This window comes from Stegostoma tigrinum, chromosome 10 (assembly GCF_030684315.1).
Source record: "Stegostoma tigrinum isolate sSteTig4 chromosome 10, sSteTig4.hap1, whole genome shotgun sequence".
NCBI lineage: Eukaryota > Metazoa > Chordata > Chondrichthyes > Orectolobiformes > Stegostomatidae > Stegostoma > Stegostoma tigrinum.
The window spans coordinates 1,704,308-1,730,020 of NC_081363.1; the positions used below are offsets into that span (position 1 = coordinate 1,704,308).

General features: G+C 49.0%; 1 protein-coding gene across 3 annotated transcripts in view; it reads right to left on the reverse strand.

Annotated features, from left to right (window-relative positions):
* LOC125455903 (G patch domain-containing protein 2-like) overlaps window positions 1-22,615 on the reverse strand; it is a 35,315-nt gene extending 12,700 nt beyond the window's left edge. The window contains exons 1-4 of one of the 3 annotated variants that reach the window (XM_048538436.2): window positions 22,306-22,615; window positions 15,015-15,700; window positions 7,905-7,963; window positions 75-251 (exon numbers count right to left, since the gene is read on the reverse strand). In XM_048538436.2, the coding sequence (XP_048394393.1) occupies window positions 75-251; window positions 7,905-7,963; window positions 15,015-15,688 (910 nt within the window). In that variant the 5' untranslated portion in view covers window positions 15,689-15,700; window positions 22,306-22,615. The remainder of the gene's footprint in view (window positions 1-74; window positions 252-7,904; window positions 7,964-15,014; window positions 15,701-22,305) is intronic. The other 2 variants (XM_048538435.2, XM_048538437.2) reach the window with 2 other exon arrangements.
* Window positions 22,616-25,713: the final 3,098 nt, after the last annotated feature.

Here is a 25,713-nt window from a genome sequence, read left to right on the forward strand (position 1 = left end):
CCGGGCTGGTGAATGTCAGTGGTACAACATGCTCAGGGTAGGGTCTGATTTCCTGCTTGAGGCTCCACTCTCACCTCTCTGTGCTGGGCGACTGGGCAGAAGGAACGGGGGTGAGCCATACTGTCCAACGCCCTGGCCCTCGCCTGCGAGTGGTGCTCGGAGCTGGGGGTCACAGCGAGTGAGCAGCTTGGGGATACGGAATCCTTGTTCACATTCGCCCTCGTAGAACCAGTCACTTTGTTCATCATCACCTGTGGACAGACAGTACAAGCAGGCTGTCAACGATCACCTCGGTGTACAGACAAAGTCCCTCACCAGCTGTCTCAAATGGAAATGGCACCAGGAGCAGGACTGAACTCTCATCTCCACACACACAACTCCATTCTACCAGGAAAAAAACTAACTTGTATTTCTGAGATGGTGGGAACTGCAGATGCTGGAGAATCCAAGATAACAAAGTGTGGAGCTGGATGAGCACAGCAGGCCAAGCAGCATCTTAGGAGCAGAAAAGCTGACATCTCGGGTCTGGACCCTTCTTCAGAAAAGTATTTCTGTCTTGCCTTTTATAACCTCAGGATTTCCCAAAATGCTTTACATCCAATGACGGACTTTAAAGCGCATGGACTGCAATATGGCTCAAGGAGGCAGCTAACCACCACCTTAATGGGCAACTAGGGACGGGCAATAAATGCTGGGCCCACCCAGTGACACCCATGTAAAAATAGGGAGAGGCTAAAATAGCTCATCTGGTCATAATGTGTTTCTCAGAGGTTACTGTGTGTAAATTGGTTGCCTACACTCACTCCTGTCAGCAGTGATGCCAGGACACTAAGATTGGTGGAGTAGCTGATAGTGAAGGGCACTGTCAGAAATTACAGCAGAATATAGATAGTCTGGAGAGTTGGGCAGAGAAATGGCAGATGGAGCTCAATCCGGGCAAGTGCGAGGTGATGCATTTTGGAAGAACAAATTCAAGGGCAAACTATACAGTAAATGGAAAAGTCCTAGGGAAAATTGATGAACAGAGAGATCTGGGTGTTCAGGTCCATGGTTCCCTGAAGGTGACAACGCAGGTCAACAGGGTAATCTAGAAGGCATACGGCATGCTTTCTTTCATCGGACGGGGTATTGAGTACAAGAGTTGGCAGGTCATGTTGCAGTTGTATAGGACTTTGGTTCGGCCACATTTGGAGTACTGTGTACAGTTCTGGTCGCCACATTACCAAAAGGATGTGGATGCTTTGGAGAGGGTGCAGATGAGGTTCACCAGGATGTTGCCTGGTATGGAGGGCCCTAGCTATGAAGAGAGGTTGAGTAGATTAGGATTATTTACATTAGAAAGACAGAGATTGAGGGGGGACCTGATTGAGATCTACAAAATCATGAGGGTTATAGACAGGGTGGATAGCAAAAAGCTTTTTCCCAGAGTGGGGGACTCAATTACTAGGGGTCATGAGTTCAAGGTGAGAGGAGGAAAGTTTAAGGGAGACATAAGTGGAAAGTTCTTAACACAGTGGATGATGAGTGCCTGGAACACGTTGTCAGTGGAGGTGGTAGAGGCGGGCAAGATAGCATCATTTAAGATGAATCTAGACAGATACATGAATGGGCAGGGAGCAGAGGGGTACAGATCCTTGGAAAATAGGCGACAGGTTTAGGTAGAGGATCTCAATTGGCGCAGGCTTGGAGGGCCGAATGGCCTGTTCCTGTGCTGTAATTTTCTTTGTTCTTTGTTCTGTGTTCTTTTGTCATTCTCTCTTTGCTGATGCTGGTCTGGCCCATTGAGCATTCCCTACAATTTCAGATTCTTCACCCCAGGTTTCTATAACAGCAGAGCTTTGCTGTCATTACGATAGCGAAGACACAGCACCTGACAACATAAGGACATTGCAAATAGGCAAAAGAGACAGCCACCTGGTCTGTCAAACCTGCTCTGACGTCCTACTAGATCATGGCTCATCATTTCACAAACTGAGTTCCACTTACCCACTTGCTCACCATAATCTGTAATTCTTTTACTGTTCAACAAATCAGTCTGCCTTAAAAACATCCAACAAGATAGCCACAACTACTTCACTGGGCAGGGAATTCCACAGATTCACAATCCTTTGGGTGAAGAAGTTCCTCCTCAGCTCAGTCCTAAATCTGCCTCCCCCTTATTTTGAGGCTACGCCCCCCTAGTTCTATTTTCACCGATCAGTGGAGACCTCCTCCCTGCTTCTACCTTGTCTCAGGGCATTCCAGTAGATAATGAAAGGGAAACTGAAATGAAAGTCTCCAACAGTTTCTAAAGACAGAGAAGATTCAAGAAGACAGATCCTCACAATTCTCAAAAGTTAAATGGATTCAGAGACAGCTAGTTAAGTCTTTCCTGCAGACCCCAAGCAGAAAGACAGACAGATCCTCAGAGTTGAATCCTCCACCCTGGCCAGTCCTGTGCTTCCCTTATTGCCCCCAACCCCCATTCCGAATCAGAAGTCCCAAAGCACAGGACTGTCACTCACCTCATCTCGCAGCACTGTAGACTTGCTTGGACAAAGTGTTCTGACAACTGTTAAATTTCTTGCCATTTCCAGAGCCAATGTGATTAGCAAACCTTTCACTCCTCATTAACTCAAACCGACAAGCTCACATTAACACAGACACACAGCTAACAAGAAACCGTGTCCAAACGTGCGAGGCTGCAGCTCTCTACCTTGTGGAAGCTCACCCAGTGAACAGTTTAACCTAGGACATAGAGACCGCAGGGCAGAAAGGGCACTGCCAAGGTTACTCAGACAATCAGAGTCACACAATTACTGCTCCCCGTGATTACAACTGGGAGAGTGGGGGACAGCCCCGGGACTAATCCCAGACAGCTCTTACCACACTATTATAGAACATAGAAAAGTACAGCCCAGTACAGGCCCTTCGGCCCACGATGTTGTGCCGTGGAATAATCCTAATCCAAAAATAAAATAACCTAACCTACATTCCCCTCAATTCACTGCTGTCCATGTGCATGTCCAGCAGTCGCTTAAATGTCACGAATGACTCTGCTTCCACGACTACCACTGGCAAAGTATTCCATGCGCTCACAACTCTCTGGGTGAAGAACCTCCCTCTGACGTCTCCTCTATACCTTCCTCCTAACACTTTAAAACTATGATCCCTCGTGGCAGTCAATCCTGTCCTGGGGAAAAGTCTCTGGCTATCGACTCTGCCCATGCCTCTCATTACCTTGTACACCTCAATCAGGTCACCTCTCTTCTTCCTTCTCTCCAGAGAGAAAAGCCCAAGTTCAGTCAACCTCTCCTCGTAAGACAAGCCCTCCAGTCCAGGCAGCATCCTGGTAAACCTCCTTTGCACCCTCTCCAAAGCCACTGTGTCAATATATTGTCCCCCATCAAACACTTCCAGGACAAAGTCAGCACAAAGTCATACAGCAAAAACAAAAATTATTGGTAAAGCTCAGCAGGTCTGGTAGCATTTGTGAAGAAAAAATCCTTCCTCCGGACAGACACTGGACCCGAAATGTTAACTCTGATTTTTTTCTTCACAAATGCTGCCAGACCTGTTGAGCTTTTCCAGCAACTTCTGTTTTGTTCCTGATTTACAGCATCCGCAGTTCTTTCGGATTTTACAGTCATACAGCATGGAAAAGACCATCTGGTTGAACCAAGTTCCCAAACTAAACTAGTCCCACTTGTTGGCACTTGGCCCATATCCCTCCAAACATTTCCTATTTATGAACTTATTCCAATGTTTCTTAAATGTTGTAACTGTACGTGTATCACCACTTCCTGAGGAAGGTCAGTCCACACACAGCCACTCTGTGTAAAACAAAATTGCCCCACATATTCTTTTGAAATCTTTCTCCTCCCACCTTAAAAATATGTCCCCTAGTCTTGAAATCCTCCACCCTAGGGAAAAGACACCCACCATTCAACCTCCCCTTGTCTCCCTCATGGTTTTAAACATCACTATAAGATTACCACTCAACATCCTACGCTACAGTGAGTAAGTCCCAGTCTATCCAGCCCTTCTGTATAACTCAAACCCTCTATTCCCAGCAACGTCCTGGTAAATCTCTCTGAACCCTCTCCAGATTAATAACATCCTTCCTTTAGGAGGGTGACCAGAACTCCAGAAGAGGCTTCACCAACATCCTGTACAACCTCAACATGATGTCCCAACTCCTACACCGAGCAATGAAGGCGAGTGTGCTAAATACCTTCTTAATCACCCTGCCTACATGTGATGCAAACTTCAAAGAATTAATGTACCTGAACCTTCAGGTGTCTCTGTTCAACACCACCGCGTAGAGCCCAGGCATTAACTATATAAGTGCTGCCGTGTTGTTTTACCAAAATGCAATACCTCACATTTACCCAAATTAAACTCCATCTGCCACTCCTCAGCGTATTGGCCCCACTGATCAAGATCCCTTTGTAATCTTAGGTAACCTTCCTCACTGTCCACTAAGCCACCCATTACTGTGTCATCCGCAAACTGACTAACCATGTGCTCAATATTCTCATCCAAATCATTTATTTCAATGACAAACAAAAGTGGACCCAGTACCGCTCCCTGATACATGGTAAAGCTCCCTCTACACTGTCCCCATCAAACACTCCCAGGACATGGACAGCAGTGGGTGGGGGAGTAAGTCTGTTCACTTCCACTCCATGGGATCCTCAGACAACGTTTACTGTTTGATGGATGTTGAAAGATTCTTTCTGATTTGGAGGAGGAGGAGTCAGGGCTCAATGCTGTCAGTACAAAGTATCTGCCAGTCAATGGGTTTTGTTTAAAAACAACCTATTGAGGCTGTTAATGACACACGTCTGGAGCAGGTGGGTCTTGAACCCTTGCCCTCTGTCCCAGAGGTAAGGACACTACCAGTGAATGCTGCACACAGTCCTCCCCCCTACATTATTGTTTCTCACCCTATCAGCTTATCCTTCACATTACTTCCTAATCAATCTCATCCAGCTTACTTCGGAATGAAAAATATTTGTCTCAAGCACTCCAGCTGTACAGCTCCTCATTCTCACTGCTATCTCTGAATGGAGTGGTCTCCTCTGAACTCTCAGAGGGACTGCTCAGGGACCATTTGTGTTGCGCATCTCACCTGCTCCTGATACCTTGTCAATTCCTTTCATAATCTTAAAGACCTCTATCAGGTCACACCTCAGCCTCTTCTCTTCGACAAAGAACTGCGGATGCTAAATATCTGAAACTCAAGATGGAGAAACTTAGCAGTCTGCCAGCAACTGCACAGTGAGAAGTTCACATTGAGTCCAGAAACTTGTATGGCTTCAGCTGGAGTACTGTGCACAGTTCTGGGTGCCACATTATCGGAAGGTCTGAACACACTGGAGAGACTGCAGAAGCAGTTTACATAAATGATCCCAGAGAAACTTCAGTGATGAGGATAGTCTGAAGACGTTGAGACTGTTCTCTTGGAGAGGAGGAGGTCAAAAGGAGAGCTGATAGAGGCTCAAAAAAATCTTAAGTGGGCTGGATAGAGTAGATCAGGAGAGCCACTCCCACTTGCAAAAGGATGAAGAATCAGTGGAATTCGCTACCTGAAAGTGTGGTGGATGCTGGGACTGTGAGGAAATTTAAGGAGGAGTTAGATAGATTTTTTTAATGGGTAAAGGTTGAAGGGTTATGGGAAGGAGGCAGGAAAATGGGAGTGAGCAAACCTTAATTGAGCCCCTGTAGCTTAGGACAGGAGACAGAGATTGAAAGTAATTTGCAAAAAGAAACGCGCTGTCAGAAAAACGCTTTTCCACCAGTTTTTTTCACCCCAACAGTTCGGGTCCAGAATGCACTGCTCAGAAATATGCTGCAGGCAGGTTCAACTGGGCACTGAATGGCTAATTGGATAAAAATAATCCGCAAGGATATGGGGGAAAGTCTGGAGATTGGTACTAGGTAATGAAACTCAGTTGAAGAGGCAGTGCAGATGGACAGAGTGGCCTCCGGTTACACCGAAATACTTCAGTGCCACTGTCAGAAAGGAGTTGCTGGGTAAGAGGGATCACAGCAGAATCTCACACTGAACTTGAGAATATTCCTGAACAGAGCAGCTGCAGGGCATTCTGAAGCAGGAGGATGCACAGTCAGCTGTCAAGGTACATGTTGGTACCAACAACACAGGTAACTAAAGAAACGAGGTCCTGCAACACAAATTGAGAGAGTTAGACAGTAGTTTAAAGAGGAGGGCTACCAAAGCTGTATCACTGTAATCTCCGTACGACTTCCAGTGTAAGAATAGAAAGAAATGTCACATAAACAAGTGGCTAAAGGATGATGCAGGATGGACGGCCTTAGATATGTGGATCATGGGGATAGTTTCTGGGGTAGGTGGGACCCATACAAATTGGAAAGCTTTCGCCTGAACCCAAAGGGGTCCAATCTCCTTGCTGGGAGGTTGCTTGTGCTAGTGGGGAGGTTTAAACTAATGTGGCATGGGATGGACACATAGTAAAGTCAGGAGCAAGGGGTAATCAGATAGAGAAGGAATGCTAAGACAGCTCAGTTGGAGAAGGAATGCTAAGACAGCTCAGTTGGAGAAGGAATGTTAAGAAAGCTCAGTTGGAGAAGGAATGCTAAGACAGCTCAGTTGGAGAAGGAATGCTAAGACAGCTCAGTTGGAGAAGGAATGCTAAGACAGCTCAGTTGGCAGCAAACATATGGGTAGGCTACAGCACTTAGGAGACAAGGAAGTTGCATTGTATCTATTTGAATGCAAGGAGCCTGACTGGTAGGCAGATGAACTTACAGCATTGATCAGCACACAGGAATATGACAATGTTGCATTCACTGCAACATGGGAGAAGGAATGGCAGGACTGGCAGTTCAACATTCCACAGGATTGAAATTCCAGTCAGGATGAGGATCCTGTGGTCAGACATACAGCAATTCCAAAGAAGAGACAAGTTAAAACATTAAGAGAACATAAGAACTGCCGATGTTGGAGTCTGAGATAACACAGGATGGAGCTGGATGAACACAGCAGGCCAGGCAGCATCAGAGGAGCAGGAAAGCTGATGTTTTGGATCGGGACCCTTCTTCATTTTCTGAAGAAGGATCCTGACCCGAAACGTTAACTATCCTGCTTCTCTGATGCTGCCTGGCCTGCTGTGTTCCTCCAGCTCCATCCTGTGTTACTTTAAGTTAAAACATTAACTCTGGTTCTCTCTCTGCAGATGCTGCCAGACCTGCCGAGTTACTCCATCTCTTGCTGTTTTTATATCTCTCATACGCAGGAGCAGACTGATCAGGGAGAATACAGTTGGAGGGTAATGCTGTCAAGATTTAGGTTCAAATCCCACCAAGGGACAGATGGTGAAACATGGATTCAATGCATTCATGAAAGAATCCAAACTAGTCTTACTGACGGTGTGCACAAAATTACCATTGATTTGTCAGGAAAACTGATCTGGTTCACTAATTTCATTTAAGGAAGGAAAGTTCTGCCCTTGTCTGGTCTGTGACACCAGGCACACAGCAATGTGTCTGACTCTCAAATGCCCTGTGAAAACACTGAGTAAGCTACTCAGTTTGAGGTCAAATACAGGGCTTGCCAGGGACAGCCACATCCCTAAAAGAATATGGGAAATAAAATCTGGAGGTCGTGAACAAAAGACTTGCTGAAGCAGGCCATGATCTTACTGGATAGCACACAAGCTGGAGGGCTGAATGGCCTGTTTATATACGTTATTGTCATAAACCTTTGCCACCGTTTTTTCAGAAAATGGTTTATGATACACAGCGTGAATTATTTAGAGCTCTCAGGTCCTCTAACCAAGACTGTAGACGAGCTTAATGTACCTTCCCTGCTTTGTAATTCTGTTGCTGTGGGGATGAACCAGAGTGTCTTACAAACTATTTGTGTGATTGAGAGGCCGTACCTTGCCGTCCTTCATCATTGGTGAAGAGCCCATCACTGCTACAGACACTGCTCACATCACTGGGAAACAAAACGAGACAAATCGGTGAGAATGGGATAGACCTAATTATCAACAACTAACTGCCCCCTGTGTCAAACTCACTGCAAACTGACGCCCCACCCATCTTCACCACCCCCAACACTGCTGACCATTCTGCATGTTGCTTAGCCAATGTTCCCCCAAGTCCTAAACCCCCTCCCCACCTCCTCACTTCCAAAAGGAATGACAGGGCTGCGATCGGGAGCATGAAGACCAGTCAGCTCCACAATCTTCGTTCCAAAGAGTACAAAGGCTATCCCCTGTCACTTCCAAGGCTGCAACTGACTCAGCTCGAGGACTGTAAGAGATACCTTGCCGGTCCCCGTGCCTGACCCATTCAACTAACTGAGGAAGGAGGTGACAGGGATGGACACAGGAGGGGGGCACAGACACAGAAAGCGTGAGAAAAGAGTGTACACAAACCACGTGCACCGATCCTTAAACACATCGATGGCTTAATGCACTGGAAACATCTACTCACTAATATCTACAACAACAAACCACGTTTAAAAGAATAAAGAATGCCTCTCAACGTCAAGGTGCCATGACGTACTTCAGTCAGTGAAGTATTTTGTGTGTCTGCTCAATGTGTAGACCATAAGACCACAAGGCATAGGAAGTAGGCCATTCAGTCCATCGAGCCTCCTCTACCATTCAGTAAGATCACTGAAGGGGCTAGGAACCAGAACAGCAGGTCAGCAAGTGGAGGGATTGAGGGGAAAGTAGATGTTAGGACCAATGAATCAGAAAGGGAGGACAAGCAGAGACACATAATGAACATGAAGACTCAAACAGGCTGAAGTGTGTTTATTTCAATGCAAGGAGTATTATAGGTAAGGCAGATGAGCTTAGGGCCTGGATCAGAACATGGGACTATGATATGGTGGCCATTAAAGAGGTTTGGTTGAGAGAGGGACAGGACTGGTTGCTCAATGTTCCAGGGTTTCATTGTTTTTGACGAGATAGAGAGGAAGGTATAAGAGATGGAGCAGTTGCATTTCTAATCATGGAGAATGTCACATCTACACTCAGAGAGGACATACTGGAGGGCTCATCCCCTGAGACAATATGGGTACAGCTCAAAAATAAGATGGGTACAATCACTCTGATAGGATTATACGAGAGGCTCCCCCAACAGCCACCAAGAGATTGAGGAACAAATATGTCGGCAGATTATGGAAAGGTGCATTAAAGACAGAGTTGTCAAAGTGGGTGACTTTAACTTCCCCAATATTGACTGGGACTCCCTTAGAGCAAGAGCCTTAGACAGGGCAAAATTTGTTGAGTGCATCCAAGAGGGTTTCTTGAAACAGTGTGTGGAAAGTCCAACTAGAGAAAGGGCCGTACAGACATTGTATTGGCTAACAAGCCTGGCCAGGTGACTGACCGCTCAGTGGGAGAACATTTTGGAAACAACAATGATAGCTATCTGAAAACTGAAGGAGCTATGAATAAGGATAAGTCAGGACCTTGCAGGAAGTTACAAAACTGGGGAAGAGAAAATTACAACAGTATTAGGAAGGAGCTATGGACTGCTCATTGGGAGGGGCTGTTATAAGGCAAGTCCACATTTGACAAGTGGGAACTGTTTAAAGGCTTTTTGGGGAGAGTTCAAGACCGACACGTTCCAGTAAAGAGGAAGGATGAGGACGGCAAGGTATGGGACCCCTGGATAACAAGGGAGGTTGTGATTTAGTCAAAAGGGAAGAAACATATGAGAGGTTTAGGAAGCAAAAATTGCACAGGCTCATGAGGAATATAGGGAAAGCAGGAAAGAGCTCAACCGGGGAATTGGGAGAGAAAGAAGGGGCCAGGAAATGACATTGACATTTAGGGCTAAAGAGAATCCCAATTTTATAGATACATTAAAAAGGAAAGAATAACTAAGGAGAAGGTAGGACTACTCAAGGATAAAGGAGGGGACTTGTGCTGGGAAGCAGAGGATATGGGTGAGATCCTAAAAGTGTACTCTGCATCAGCATTCACCCAGGAGAAGGATATGGGGGGTAGTGAGATTTGTATGGGGCATGCTAATATGCCAGAGCATTTGCAGATCAAGAAAGAGCTGTTGGGTCTCTAGAAGAGCATTAAGGTGGGTTTGTCTCCAGGGCCCGATGATGTCTCCCGCAGGTTTTTGAGAGAAACAAGAGAGGAGATTGCTAGGGCCTTGACCAAGATCCTTATATCCTCGCTGGCTACTGGAAAGGTCCTGGAGAATGGGGGAGTAGCTAATGTGGTTCCTCTGTTCAAGGAGGGAAATAGGGATCATCCAGGAAACTACAGACTGGTGAGTCTCACGCTGGTGGCTGGGAAGCTGTTGGAGAGAATTTTTAGGGATAGGATTTATCCACATTTGGATAAGCATGGCCTAATTAGGGACAATCAGCATGGCTTTGTGCTGGGCAGGTCATGTCTTATTAACTTGATGGAATTTTTTGAGGAGGTTATGAAGATGATCGATGAGGGTAGAGCAGTGGATGTTGTTTACGTGGATTTTTGTAAGGCTATCGACAATGTTTCTCATGATTGGCTCATCCAGAAGATTAAGGTGAATGGGCTTCACAGTGACTTGGCCACATGGATTCAGAATTAAAGATAATAAAATGTGAGGCTGGATGAACACAGCAGGCCAAGCAGCATCTCAGGAGCACAAAAGCTGACGTTTCGGGCCTAGACCCTTCATCAGAGAGGGGGATGGGGGGAGGGAACTGGAATAAATAGGGAGAGAGGGGGAGGCGGACCGAAGATGGAGAGTAAAGAAGATAGGTGGAGAGGGTGTAGGTGGGGAGGTAGGGAGGGGATAGGTCAGTCCGGGGAAGACGGACAGGTCAAGGAGGTGGGATGAGGTTAGTAGGTAGCTGGGGGTGCGGCTTGGGGTGGGAGGAAGGGATGGGTGAGAGGAAGAACCGGTTAGGGAGGCAGAGACAGGTTGGACTGGTTTTGGGATGCAGTGGGTGGGGGGGGAAGAGCTGGGCTGGTTGTGTGGTGCAGTGGGGGGAGGGGATGAACTGGGCTGGTTTAGGGATGCAGTAGGGGAAGGGGAGATTTTGAAACTGGTGAAGTCCACATTGATACCATATGGCTGCAGGGTTCCCAGGCGGAATATGAGTTGCTGTCCCGCAGGCCCCCTCCACCGACACTCTCATCCGCCTAGCTGAACTCATCCTCACACTCAACAACTTCTCTTTTGACTCCTCCCACTTCCTACAGACCAAGGGGGTGGCCATGGGCACCCGCATGGGCCCCAGCTATGCCTGCCTCTTTGTAGGTTACGTGGAACAGTCCCTCTTCCGCACCTACACAGGCCCCAAACCCCACCTCTTCCTCCGGTACATTGATGACTGTATCGGCGCCGCCTCTTGCTCCCCAGAGGAGCTCGAACAGTTCATCCACTTCACCAACACCTTCCACCCCAACCTTCAGTTCACCTGGGCCATCTCCAGCACATCCCTCACCTTCCTGGACCTCTCAGTCTCCATCTCAGGCAACCAGCTTGTAACTGATGTCCATTTCAAGCCCACCGACTCCCACAGCTACCTAGAATACACCTCCTCCCACCCACCCTCCTGCAAAAATTCCATCCCCTATTCCCAATTCCTCCGCCTCCGCCGCATCTGCTCCCACGACAAGACATTCCACTCCCGCACATCCCAGATGTCCAAGTTCTTTAAGGACCGCAACTTTCCCCCCACGGTGATCGAGAACGCCCTTGACCGCGTCTCCCGCATTTCCCGCGACACATCCCTCACACCCCGCCCCCGCCACAACCGCCCCAAGAGGATCCCCCTCGTTCTCACACACCACCCTACCAACCTCCGGATACAACGCATTATCCTCCGACACTTCCGCCATTTACAATCCGACCCCACCACCCAAGACATTTTTCCATCCCCTCCCCTGTCTGCTTTCCGGAGAGACCACTCTCTCCGTGACTCCCTTGTTCGCTCCACACTGCCCTCCAACCCCACCACACCCGGCACCTTCCCCTGCAACCGCAGGAAATGCTACACTTGTCCCCACACCTCCTCCCTCACCCCCATCCCAGGCCCCAAGATGACATTCCACATTAAGCAGAGGTTCACCTGCACATCTGCCAATGTGGTATACTGCATCCACTGTACCCGGTGCGGCTTCCTCTACATTGGGGAAACCAAGCGGAGGCTTGGGGACCGCTTTGCAGAACACCTCCGCTCAGTTCGCAACAAACAACTGCACCTCCCAGTCGCAAACCATTTCCACTCCCCCTCCCATTCTCTTGATGACATGTCCATCATGGGCCTCCTGCACTGCCACAATGATGCCACCCGAAGGTTGCAGGAACAGCAACTCATATTCCGCCTGGGAACCCTGCAGCCATATGGTATCAATGTGGACTTCACCAGTTTCAAAATCTCCCCTTCCCCTACTGCATCCCTAAACCAGCCCAGTTCATCCCCTCCCCCCACTGCACCACACAACCAGCCCAGCTCTTCCCCCCCACCCACTGCATCCCAAAACCAGTCCAACCTGTCTCTGCCTCCCTAACCGGTTCTTCCTCTCACCCATCCCTTCCTCCCACCCCAAGCCGCACCCCCAGCTACCTACTAACCTCATCCCACCTCCTTGACCTGTCCGTCTTCCCCGGACTGACCTATCCCCTCCCTACCTCCCCACCTACACCCTCTCCACCTATCTTCTTTACTCTCCATCTTCGGTCCGCCTCCCCCTCTCTCCCTATTTATTCCAGTTCCCTCCCCCCATCCCCCTCTCTGATGAAGGGTCTAGGCCCGAAACGTCAGCTTTTGTGCTCCTGAGATGCTGCTTGGCCTGCTGTGTTCATCCAGCCTCACATTTTATTATCTTGGAATCTCCAGCATCTGCAGTTCCCATTATCTTGGATTCAGAATTAGTTTGCTCATAGAAGGCAGAGGGTAGTGGTAGCAGGGTGTTGTTCAGGCTGGAGGTCCGTGACAAGTGGTGTTCCGCAGGGATCCAGATTAGGATCTCTGCTGTTTGTGATATATATAAAGGACTTGAATGAAAGGGCAACTAGGGATGGGCAAGAAATGATGGCCAGCCAGCAACATCCACATCCCACAAAGTGAACTGAAAAAAACTATAGATGGGTGAATTAGTAAGCTTGCAGCTGATACAAAGATTGGTAGAATTGTGGATAGTGTAAAAGGTTGTGAAAGGATACAGCAGGATATAGATCAGTTGCAGTTATGATCAGAGAAATAGCAGATGGAGTTTAATCTGGGTAAGAGTCAGGTGCTGCACTTTGGAAATCAAATGTTATAGAAAAGTGTACAGTTAAGGGCAGGACCCTCAACAGCACTGATGTACAGAGGGATCTTGGGGTTCAAACCCATAGTTCCCTGAAAGTGTCCACACAAGCAGATAGGGTGGTAAACAAGGCATATGGCAAGCTTGCCCTTATTGGTTGGGGAACTAAGTAGTCAGATGTCGTGCTGCAGCTTTATAATACTTTGATTAGGCCACACTTAAAGTATTTTGTTCGATTCTGGTTGCCACATTACAGGAAGAATGTGGAGGCTTTGGGCAGGATGCTGCCTGGATTAGAGGGTATGAGCCATAAGGAGAGGCTAGAAGAACGGCGGCGGGGGGGGGGTTGTTTTCTCTTGAGTGGCAGAGGCCGAGGGGAGAGTTGATAGCTTTCTCGGCTTCTATCAGATGCACAGAAAGGGTTGAGGGTCAGAATCTTTGTCCCACAGTTGAAAAGTTTTAAACTAGGGGGTATGTATTTACCCCGTCAGTCTCAACTCCCTTCCTCATTAAAGATCTGTCTGTCTCAGCTTTGAATATACTTAATGACCAAGCTTAGATAGGCCTCGGTAGTGAGGAATTCCAGATTCACTACCCTCTGAGAAGAATTTCCTCCTCATCTCTGTCTGATACAGGCGACCCCTTACTCTCAGACGATGCCCTCTGGTTCTAGACTTGTACACAAGGGGAAGCAATCTTTCTGCAACTACCCTGTCAAGTCTCCCGAGAATCTTCAATAAGGTCATTTCTCATTCTTCTAAACTCCAGTGAGTACAGGCCCAAACTATTCAATCCCTCCTCATAAGGGGAGGCTGTGGCCCAGTGGTGTTATCGCTGGACTCTTAATCCAGAGATTAACAGGGTGGGATCTAAGATGGCACCGACACTGTAACTCGTTGTGAGCTCCCTACAGATCTCAAGGTTCTCAAGAGACGACTGCATAGATGCAGAAGCTCTCGCCTTCCTGAAATACCCAATACACAGGAAATTATCAAGCACCAGAGCATCCAACAGAGTACACCTACTGCTTGCTACCTCCTCAAAGAATCCTAGTAAATGTGTCAGGGCCTGATTCCTCTTTCTTGAGCCCACGCTGACTTGATTATATTATGTATCTCTAAATGCTCTGTAATTACACCCTTGATAATAGACTCAAACATTTCCCAGTAGAATTTAAGGTTTATAATATCCCCACCACCACACAGCGCAGCACTCCCTCTGCGCTGACCCTGTGACAGTACAGCGCTCCCTCTGCGCTGACTCTGCGACAGCATGGCGCTCCCTCAGCACTGACCCTCCGACAGCGGTGCGCTCCCTCAGCACTGACCCTCCGACAGTGCGGCGCTCCCTCAGCACTGACCCTCCGACTGTGCGGCGCTCCATCAGCACTGACCCTCCGACGGTGCGGCCCTCCCTCAGCAATGACCTTCCGACAGTGCCCACTCCCTCAGCACTGACCCTCCGACGGTGCGGCGCTCCCTCAGCACTGACCCTCTGACGGTGCGGCCCTCCCTCAGCACTGACCCTCCGACAGCGGCGTGCTCCCTCAGCACTGACCCTCCGACAGTGCGGCACTCCCTCAGCACCGACCCTCCAATGGTGCGGCGCTCCCTAACAGTGTATGATTCCCTCACAACAGCAATGGAGTGTTGGCCTATGCTCAAACCTTGGAAATGGCTGTGGAACCCCTAAGCCTGTAGTGAGAGTGACAGTCACAGAGTACCAACTGACAGCAGGATGGTTCCTGTGAATCACATTCACTGTTACCTGTCAGTCATGTTCTCATCTGAGGCTTTGTTCTCCTCGGTCTGACAGTCCATCACCTTCTTATGAAGGCCTCCCTCCAGGTGAAGGTTATGGTGGATCGAGCGCCCCTCAGGGCTCAGCCAAGACTCCTCATCAGCTGCTTTGGACAGGCGCTGCTTCTTGTGTTGGCTGGGGGGTTTCAGGGGACACGAGGGAGACTGAGATCCTGGCCTGGGTTCTGACACCTTCAGCTTCTTCTGCAGTGTGGAGCTGACGTCCCCTGCACTGCCTGAGGTCACACGTTTGACTTTGCGTCTTCGCCTGAGTGGCTGGCCCGGGCTATTCTCCGTGAAAGAGTCTGACTCGTGCCAGTTGTGATACTTGCCCTTCAGCGTGACGTTAAGAGAGGAGAGTCGTTTCACCACTGCCCGGTCATCATCAGAGTCAGTGTCCGCTCCGCCAGCAGCCAGCCCCACCTCATCCTGACTGGATTCAGACACCTCGCTGTAGCACCGTGTGTAGTCCAGCGAGTGGTTCGAGTTGGAGCGGCGTTTTCGACCCCTCCGCTTGCGCGCCTGCCGTCTCTGCTGCTGCCGGGGGCACAGGCCAGGCCCATCCCAGATCTCTTCGTCTACACGGTTCTGCTCAGATGTCTCATCAAGGGCAGACGCCAGGTCATGAGCCAGCTCATCCATAGCACAGGGAATCTGGGAAAGACCAGAGAAGGGAACAGCCATTACATAGCCAGCGATACAACACAGGAGACCATTCACCTCCTGCTGCCTGTACTAGCTCACTAGAAGTATTTTAGGAGAGGAAGAAAGCAGACGTTTAAAGCATTGGAATGCACAAACACCAACTTAAAACCAACGCTATAACGCACATGCGAGGAAAACATCGTCAGCTTGTGCAATTCATTGCCGCGGAGTGCAGTGGAGGCCGGGACGTTGGATGTCTTCAAGGCAGAGATCGACAAATTCTTGATCTCAAAAGGAATCAAGGGCTATGGGGAGAGTGCAGGGAAGTGGAGTTGAAATGCCCATCAGCCATGATTTAAATGGTGGAGTGGACTTGATGGGCCGAATGGCCTTACTTCCACTCCTCTGACTTATGGTCTTACTAGAAGAGTGAATCCATGAATCCACAACCCTTACTCTTCCCCAGAGTCATGCCAGACATTCCAATTCCATCCAGAAAATTGCTGTTGAATCGGCCTTGAAGTCCCTTTTAGCAGCACATTCCAGATCACAACTCACTGCATCTTCCTTCAACCTGCTTTGCTCCTGCTGTGTGGAGAGCAATCCCAGTTTCCACAGTCTTGTCCCATTCACTGAAGTGCCCTCATCCTCATCCCCCATTCTCACAAACAGCCCCACACCGTCTCCAACCCCTGACACCTTTCCCAGGTTGGAGCCCACCATTTCTGTCCAGATTCTAACTGAGGCCAAACCTGCCATTGATACACATTAATGTAATTAAAAACATTTACTTTCTACTGACAAAGTCACAGAATACCCTTCTTTACCCTGTCAAAATTGTTCAGAATTTTGAACACCTCAGTGAGGTCATTTCTTAATCTTCTCTGCTCCAAGGAGAATAATCCCAGTCTCTCTAATCTTTCCTTTAAAATTCCTCATTCCTGATACCATTCTGGTTCGTGTCCTTTGCACTTTCTCCAGGGCTTTAACATTCTTTTATCCCAAATGTGTTGTGAACAATGAGTTGTAGAGGTGTAGTGTCACTTCCTTGCTTTATGCCGCTATTTATAAACCTAAAAGGGCCCTATAATCCTGTTTAACAACTGTTTCACGTTGCCTGGTCACCTTCAGAGAATCAGGCACATAAACCCCAAGGTCCCTCTGCTCCAGTATTCCCCTCAAAGTTGTCCTATTGAGCCAGCATTGTCTATCCACACTTTTTCCACTAAAACACATTTCCTCACATTTCTCTACATCGAAATTCTTTTGCCAGCTGCCTGCCTGTTGGGCCCAACTTCTCCATGTCCCTCTGAAGTCACTCAGTATCGTTCTCACTATTTGCCATTCTCTCTAGCTTAGGGTCATCAGCAAATTTAGAGATTTTGCCCCCACATCCACCTCCAAACTGGTTAGATATATCCGAAGAAGCAAGTATCCCAACACTGAACACAACCTTCAACTCAACTGCTCTAAACTCAAGATAAAATTAAACAAGGTACCTTTCTCTCTTAAGAGAACTTTGGACAGACACATGAACAGGGAGTAAAGAAATACACACTATGTGCAGGCAAATGGGATTAGTTCAGAATAGCATCATGGTTGACACAGACATGGTGGGCCGAAGGGCCTGTTCCTGTGCAGTACAGTTTATGTTCTAATTGGTCTCCAGCCTGAGAAATGGCCATCCTTCCCAACCTTTTACATCCTGTTCTTTAGCCACCTTCTAACCCACGCTGCCCCAAAGAGCCATCAGGCCCAAACATTTCTAAGTTGCTATCCGACCTGCGATGTGGCACTATTCCTAATGCATTCTGAAAGTGCAAATATATAACATCCACAGCACCACGCCCATCCACTGCACGTGTCACCCAGACAAAGAACTCAATTAAACTTGTCAGACATGACCTGCCCACGACATGGTGACTGGCAAACATTGACTTGTTTTTCCCTAAGTGTATATTGATCTCTTCATGGCCTCCATCAGCTTTCCTACTAATGATGACAAGGCAGAGGACCATAACATATAGCAGCACAGTGTGCTCCACTGTTCGTTTATGGCCAGTATGTTTCTAAATCCATTGCCCTGCCTTCTCCCTGTAACCCTTGATCCCCTTACTCATCAGGAACCTTCAGGCTACTTCTGTCTTAAATACTCAATGCCTTGGCCTCCACAGCCCTCTGTGACAATGTGCTCCACAGATTCACCACCTTCTGGATGAAGAAATTCCTCCTCATCTCAGTTCTAAAGGGTTGTCCCTTCACTCTGAGGCTGTGCCTGTGGGTCCTAATCTCTCTGACTAGTGGAGAAATCTTCCCCATGTCCACCCTACCCATGCCTCTCACTATTCTGTATGTTTTAATAAGAAGTCCTCCTCAGCCTCCTAAACTCCTTCAGGTACGTATCCAGAGACCTCAACCGCTCTCCCAATATGACAAATGCTTCATTCCTGGGATCGCCTCTGGGCTCCCTCCAACAGCAGCATTTCCTTCCTCAGATATGGTACCCAAAACTGCTTAAAATATTCCAAAGTAAACCTGACCAAAGCCTTATACAGCCTTGTGCATCCCTGCTCTTGTATCCTAGCCCTCTTGAACTGAATGCTAACACTGCATTTGCCTTCCTAGCTGCCAGCTGAACCTCCTTGCTGGGATCCTGCTAAACTTTTAGAAGATGGCTGTACCAGATCGTATGACATTTTGTGAGCTGTCTGAAGCAGATCTTATTCTTACATGTCACAGTCATTCTGCTGCTATGTCCATCAGAATTACCAACAACGTTCTCTCAGGTTTGTCTAACCAATGTTGGAACCGCAAGCCCAGAGGGACCAGGGGTCTACTGTACTCCCGCAAGCCTGGCTCCTTGTGGAAATCTGGGAACATGGTCTGACCGATGCGGGGACAGGGCCTGACCCCACAATTAGCTGACATTGAGGAGGCCCGACCAAACCAACCACAAGAACCCCATGGGGCAGTCAGGGCTGTGACTGGTGGCTGGGAACCCGCGAGGAGCACAGACTTACTTCAGCAACACTGCGGATTGACTGGGGACAGCCGCCTACCCAGGAAACCTGGGAGACACACCAGATGTCAGGTAAGACTGAAACTTCAGGGTTTCAAGCTCCATCTGCCCCTCCTCCCCAGCATGTTGCTGGCAAATGTTCAAACCATTGAAAACAATTAAAGCTCGATTCACCTTGCAAAGGGAATTGAGAGATTGCTGTGTGCTCTGTCCCATAGAGGCATGGCTCCCTCCTGCTACACCTGAGGGTGCTTTACAACCTGAGGGTTTCTAGTTCACTGTACAATCTGGCTGGTGTCCCAGGGCAAGTCAAGGGATGGAGGGGTTTACTTCCACATCTACACCTCGTGGTGATCCTGCTGCTCCCTGGACCTAGAATATCTTACAGTAAAGTGATGTCCTTACTACCTGCTGTGTGAGCTCACCCCTGCCACACTGACCGCGGTCTACATCCCAACCCATGTGGAAGTGACAGTACTCTTGACAAAGTATACAATTCGACAGACCACAGACAGAATACCCTGAGTCCATCACAGCCAGTAACTTCAACACGGCCACCCACAGGAACATGCTACCAAAATACCATCAACATCGCCACTGTCCCACCAGAGATCCCAATATCCTCGACCACTTCTGTACAACCGAAGGCACCAACCACTCCATCAATCGATCACAATGCTGTGCACTTCCTCCCGGCTGACAGACAGAAACTGAAGTGCGAGGGCCCAGTACAGAAAGTAGTGCTGTGCTATTGTGAGGTAATGGAAGGGCTTCTATGGAACTGCTTCGAGTCCATTTTCATAAACGTAGCAACAAGTCTAAAGGAGCACGCCCCTCCTGTTATAGACTTCATTAGTAAATGTGTAGAAGACAGCATGTGGAAGAAGTTAGTTCTAACCTTCTCCAACCAAAAACCCTGGATGAACCAGGAGCTTCGCTCCCTGCTGAAGTGCAGATCGGAGGTGTACAAGTTGGGCAACCCCAGCCTATACAGGAAACCCAGGAATGGCATTCACAAAGACAGCAGAGACGCCAAGAGGCAATACTAAATTCAGCTTGAGACCTAGACCAACCTCATGGACTTTGCCAATGTGGCAAGGCTTACACCATGTAAACTGCTCCAAGCGATATAATTCCAAGTCAGGATGGTGGGTGACTTGGAGGGGGTGGTATTCCCATATGTCTGATGCCCTTGCCCTTCTGGATGGAAGCGGTCGTGCATTTTGAAGGTGCTGTGAGGATCTTTGGTGAATTTCTGCAGTGCATCCTGTAGATGGTACAAACTGCTGCTGAGTGTCGGTGGTGGGGGGAGTGGGATGTTTGTGGATGTGGTGCCAATCAAGCGGCTGCTTTATCCTGGAAGGTGTCAAGCTTCTTGAGTGTTGTTGGGGCTGCACCCATCCAGGCAAGTGGGGAGTATTCCATCACACTCCTGACTTGTGCCTTGTAGATGGTGGACAGGCTTTGGGGAGTCAGGAGGTGAGTTACTCCCGGCAGGGTTCCCAGCTTCTGGCCTGTTCTTGCCGCCCCTGTGTTAATGTGGTGAGTCCAGTTGAGTTTCTGGTCAATGGTAACCCCCAGGATGTTGATGGTGGGGGATTCAGTGATGGTAACACTATAGAATGTCAAGGAGCGGTGATCAGATGGTCTCTTATTGGTGATGGTCATAGCCTGGCAGTTGTGTGGCGTGAATATCACTTTCCCCTTGCCATCCCAAGCCTGGATATTGTCCAGATCATGCTCCTTTTGAACATGGACTGCTTCAGTACCTGAGGAGTCATGAATGGTGCTGAACATTGTGCAATCATCAGCGAACATCCCCACTTCTGACCTTATGACGGAGGGAAGGTCACTGATGAAGCAGCTGAAAATGGATGGGCCGGGGACATTTCCCTGAGGAAGTTGTACCAAAGAAGTCAATCAGAGTGTTCCCCAACTGGAAACCTTGGATGAACCAGGAAATCAACTCCCTACTGAAGACCAGGCATGCAGCATTCAAGTCGGGTGACCTAGACCAATACTGGAAATCCAGATATGACCTCCGCAAAGCCATCAGGGAGGCCAAGAAGCAGTGCCAGACCAAGTCAGAGGCCCAGACCTGCCAAACAGATCCCTGATGTCTATGGCAAAACTTGAACGACTTTACGGGATACAAAATGAAACAGCATAAGATAGCGGACAACGATGCATCCCTCCCTGACATGCTCAATGCTTTCTATGCTCCGTTTGAGCAGAATACCACCAGCATGGCAACTCCTGCCCCAACAGCCTGAGGCACACCTGTTCTGTCTATCGCTCTTCAGAAGTCAGATCAGTCTTCCTGAGAGTCAACCCAAGGAAAATGATGGGCCCAGTTGGTGTCCCCGGTCAAGCATTCAGATCCTGCGCATTCCTGGACATCTTCAACTTCTCCCTCCTACAAGCCGAAGTGCCCACCTGCTTCAAGAAGACCACCATCCCCGTACTAGAGAAAGCACATGCAGTGTGCCTTAATGACTAACGTCCAATAGCTCTGACTTCAATAAACATGAGGTGCTTTGAGATGCTGGTCATGGCCACCATCAAGTCCAAGCTCTCAACCTGCCTCAATCCCCTACAGTCTGCCTACCAACATAACAGATCCACAGAGGATGCCATTTCTCTGGCCCTGCACTCATCCCTGGAACATCTGGATAACAAAGACTCCTGTGTCAGGCACCTGCTCGTTGAGTACAGCCCTGCCTTCAACATCATAATTCCAAACAAACTCATCTCTACCCTCCAAGACCTAGTTCCCAGCTCCCCCCTCTAACTGGATCCTCAACTTCCTGATCCACAGGCCACAATCAGCAAGGATAAACAAAAACACCTCCTCCACAATGGTCCTCAACACTGGTTCCCTACTGTACTCCTTATACATTCATGGCAGCATGTCTTCAAAGTTCTCGATTTTCATCGATGCACCAGAGAAAGCGTCCATCAGGATGCATCAAGACTTTGTACAGCAACTGCTCTTCCTAAAACTACAAGAAACTAGAGAGTTGTGAACACAGCCCAGACCTGCACACAAACCAGCCTTCCTTACACTAACGCCGCCTATATTTCCGCACTGCCCCAGGTAAACAGCCCACTTAATCAAAGATCCCTCCCACCCTGGTTATAGTTTCTGCCACCCTCTTCCATTGGGCAGGAGGTATAAAAATTTGAATACACGTATAAACAGATCAAGAACAGCTTCTGCCTTGGTGATAGCAGGCTTTTAAACGAATATCTCCAATGTTAGTTCTGATCTCGTTCTCTCTGCACTTTATCTGTGACTGTCATACTGTATTCTGCACTCTGTTCTGGCAGCCTGATGCACTTGGTACGGAACGATCTGGATATATCGCGCACTAAACAGCACTTTGCACTGTACCTCGATACGTGACAATAAATTAAATCAAAACCCACACATTAACCTTAAGAGAATCCTGAATGGAGACTCCCAAGCCCCCTTGTGCATCAGATTCCCAACGCCTTTCCCCATTGCCGACTCTCCCAACATGCCCAACTACTTAATAAAAACTGAAAGAACTGCGGATGGTGTAAATCAGGAAGAAAAAACCAGCCAGCTTGCCTGTAGCAGTTCTGACGAAGCGTCACCGGACTCAAAACATTAACTCGGTTTTTTTCCTTCACAAATGCTCTCTCTCTATCTATATCGATCCCAGTCTCTCTCTCTCTCTATCCCAATCACCCTCTCTCTCTCACTATCCCAATCTCCCTTTCCCTTGCTATCACAGTCACTCTCTCTCTCTCTCCCTATCCCAGTCTCTCTCTCTGTCTCTCTGTCTCTCTCTCTCTCTAACCCAGTCTTTCTCTCTCTCTCTCTATCCCAGTCGCACTCTCTCTCTCTCTCTCTCTATCCCAGTCTCTCTCTCTCTCTCTCTCTCTAACCCAGTCTCTCTCTCTATCCCAGTCGCGCTCTCTCTCTCTCTCTCTCTCTCTCTCTCTCTATCCCAGTCGCGCTCCCTCTCTCTCTACCCCAGTCTCTCTCTCTCTCTATCCCAGTGTCTCTCTCTCTCTCTCTCTCTCTCTATCCCTCTATCCCAGTCTCTCTCTCACTCTCTATCCCAGTCGCGCTCTCTCTCTCTCTATCCCAGTAGCGCTCATCCTCTCTCTCTCTCTCTCTCTCAGTTGCGCTCATCCTCTATCTATCCCAGTCGCCCTCTGTGTCTCTCTCTCTATCCCAGTCGCTCTCTCTCTCTCTCTCTCTCTATCCCAGTCTCTCTCTCTCTCTATCCCTCTACCCCAGTCTCTCTCTCTCTCTCTATCCCAGTCGCTCTCGCTCTCTCACTCTATCCTAGTCGCTGTCTCTCTCTCTATGCCACTCGCGCTCTCACTATCTCTATCACAGTCGCTCTGTCTCTCTCTCTATCCCAGTCTCTCTCTCTCTCTCTATCGCAGTCGCGCTCTCTCTCTCTCTCTCTCTATCCCAGTAGCGTTCATCCTCTCTCTCTCTCAGTTGCGCTCATCCCCTCTCTCTCTATCCCAGTCTCTCTCTCTCTCTATCCCAGTCCCTCTCTCTCTCTCTATCCCAGTTGCGCTCCCTCTCTCTCTACCCCAGTCTCTCTCTATCTCTCTCTCTAACCCACTCTCTCTCTCTCTCTATCCCAGTCTCTCTCTCTCTCTCTCTCTATCCCAGTCTCTCTCTCACTCTCTATTCCAGTCGCGCTCTCTCTCGCTCTCTATCCCAGTCGGGCTCTCTCTCTCTCTATCCCAGTAGCGCTCATCCTCTCTCTCTCTCTCAGTTGCGCTCATCCTCTCTCTATCCCAGTCGCCCTCTGTGTCTCTCTCTCTATCCCAGTCGCTCTCTCTCTCTCTCTATCCCTCTATCCCAGTCTCTCTCTCTCTCTCTCTATCCCTCGACCCCAGTCTCTCTCTCTCTCTCTCTATCCCAGTCGCTCTCGCTCTCTCACTCTATCCCAGTCGCTGTCTCTCTCTCTATGCCAGTCACACTCTCACTAACTCTATCACAGTCGCTCTGTCTCTCTCTCTATGCCAGTCGCGCTCTCACTAACTCTATCACAGTCGCTCTGTCTCTCTCTCTATGCCAGTCGCGCTCTCACTAACTCTATCACAGTCGCTCTGTCTCTCTCTCTATCCCAGTCTCTCTCTCTCTCTCTATCACAGTCGCGTACTCTCTCTCTCTCTATCCCAGTCGCGTTCTCTCTCTCTATCCCAGTCGCTCTCACTCTCTCTCTCTCTATCCCAGTCTCTCTCTCTCTCTCTCTCTCTCTCTATCCCAGTCGCGCTCTCTCTCTATCCCATTCGCTCTCTCCCTCTCTCTCTATCCCAGTCACGCTCTCTCTCTCTCTCTATATCCCAGTCTCTCTCTCTCTATCCCAGTCGCGCTCTCTCTCTATCCCATTCGCTCTCACCCTCTCTCTCTATCCCAGTCACGCTCTCTCTCTCTCTCTATATCTCAGTCTCTCTCTCTCTATCCCAGTCGCTCTCGCTCTCTGACTCTATCTCAGTCGCTCTCTCTCTCACTCTCTCGCTCTCTCTATTCCAGTCGCGCGCTCTCTCTCTCAGTCTCTATTCCAGGCACGCTCTCTCTCTCTCTCTATCCCAGGCGCACGCGCTCTCTCTCTCTCTCTCTATCCCAGTCTCTCTCTCTCTCTCTATACCTCTACACCAGTCTCCCTCTCTCTCTCTCTATATCCCAGTCGCTCTCGCTCTCTCACTCTATCCCAGTTGCTGTCTCTCTCTCTCTCTATCCCAGTCTCTCTCTCTCTCTCTCTCTCTCTATCCCAGTCTCTCTCTCTCTCTCTATCCCAGTCGCGCTCTCTCTCTATCCCATTCGCTCTCTCCCTCTCTCTCTATCCCAGTCACGCTCTCTCTCTCTCTCTCTCTATATCCCAGTCTCTCTCTCTCTCTCTCTCTATCCCAGTCGCTCTCGCTCTCTGGCTCTATCCCAGTCGCTCTCTCTCTCTCTCTCTCGCTCTCTCTATTCCAGTCGCGCGCTCTCTCTCTCAGTCTCTATTCCAGGCACGCTCTCTCTCTCTCTATCCCAGGCGCACGCGCTCTCTCTCTCTCTCTATCCCAGTCGCGCTGTCTCTCTCTCTCTATCCCAGTCGCGCTCTCTCTCTCTCTCTATCCCAGTCTCTCTCTCTGTATCACAGTCACTCGCTCTCTCTCTCTATCCCAGTCGTGCTCTCTCTCTCTCTATCCCAGTCGCGCGCTCTCTCTCCCTCTATCCCAGTCACGCTCTCTCTCTCTCTCTCTCTCTATCCCAGTCGCGCGCTCTCTCTATCCCATTCGCTCTCTCTCTCTCTCTCTAATCCAGTCACGCTCTCTCACAATCTCTATATCCCAGTCTCTCTCTCTCTCTCACTCTCTCTATCCCAGTCGCCCTCTGTGTCTCTCTCTCTATCCCAGTCGCGCTCTCTCTCTCTCTCTATCCCTCTATCCCAGTCTCTCTCTCTCTCTATCCCTCTACCCCAGTCTCTCTCTCTCTCTATCCCAGTCGCTCTCGCTCTCTCACTCTATCCCAGTCGCTGTCTCTCTCTCTATGCCAGTCGCACTCTCACTAACTCTATCACAGTCGCTCTGTCTCTCTCTCTATCCCAGTCTCTCTCTCTCTCTCTCTATCACAGTCGCGTTCTCTCTCTCTCTCTATCCCAGTCGCGCTCTCTCTCTCTATCCGTCGCTCTCACTCTCTCTCTCTACCCCAGTCTCTCTCTCTCTCTATCCCAGTCGCTCTCGCTCTCTGACTCTATCCCAGTCGCTCTCTCTCTCTCTCTCTATTCCAGTCACGCGCTCTCTCTCTCAGTCTCTATCCCAGTCACGCTCTCTCTCTCTCTCTATATCCCAGTCTCTCTCTCTCTCTCTCTCTCTATCCCAGTCGCTCTCGCTCTCTGACTCTATCCCAGTCGCTCTCGCTCTCTCTCTCTATTCCAGTCACGCGCTCTCTCTCTCAGTCTCTATTCCAGGCATGCTCTCTCTCTCTCTATCCCAGGCGCACACGTTCTCTCTCTCTCTC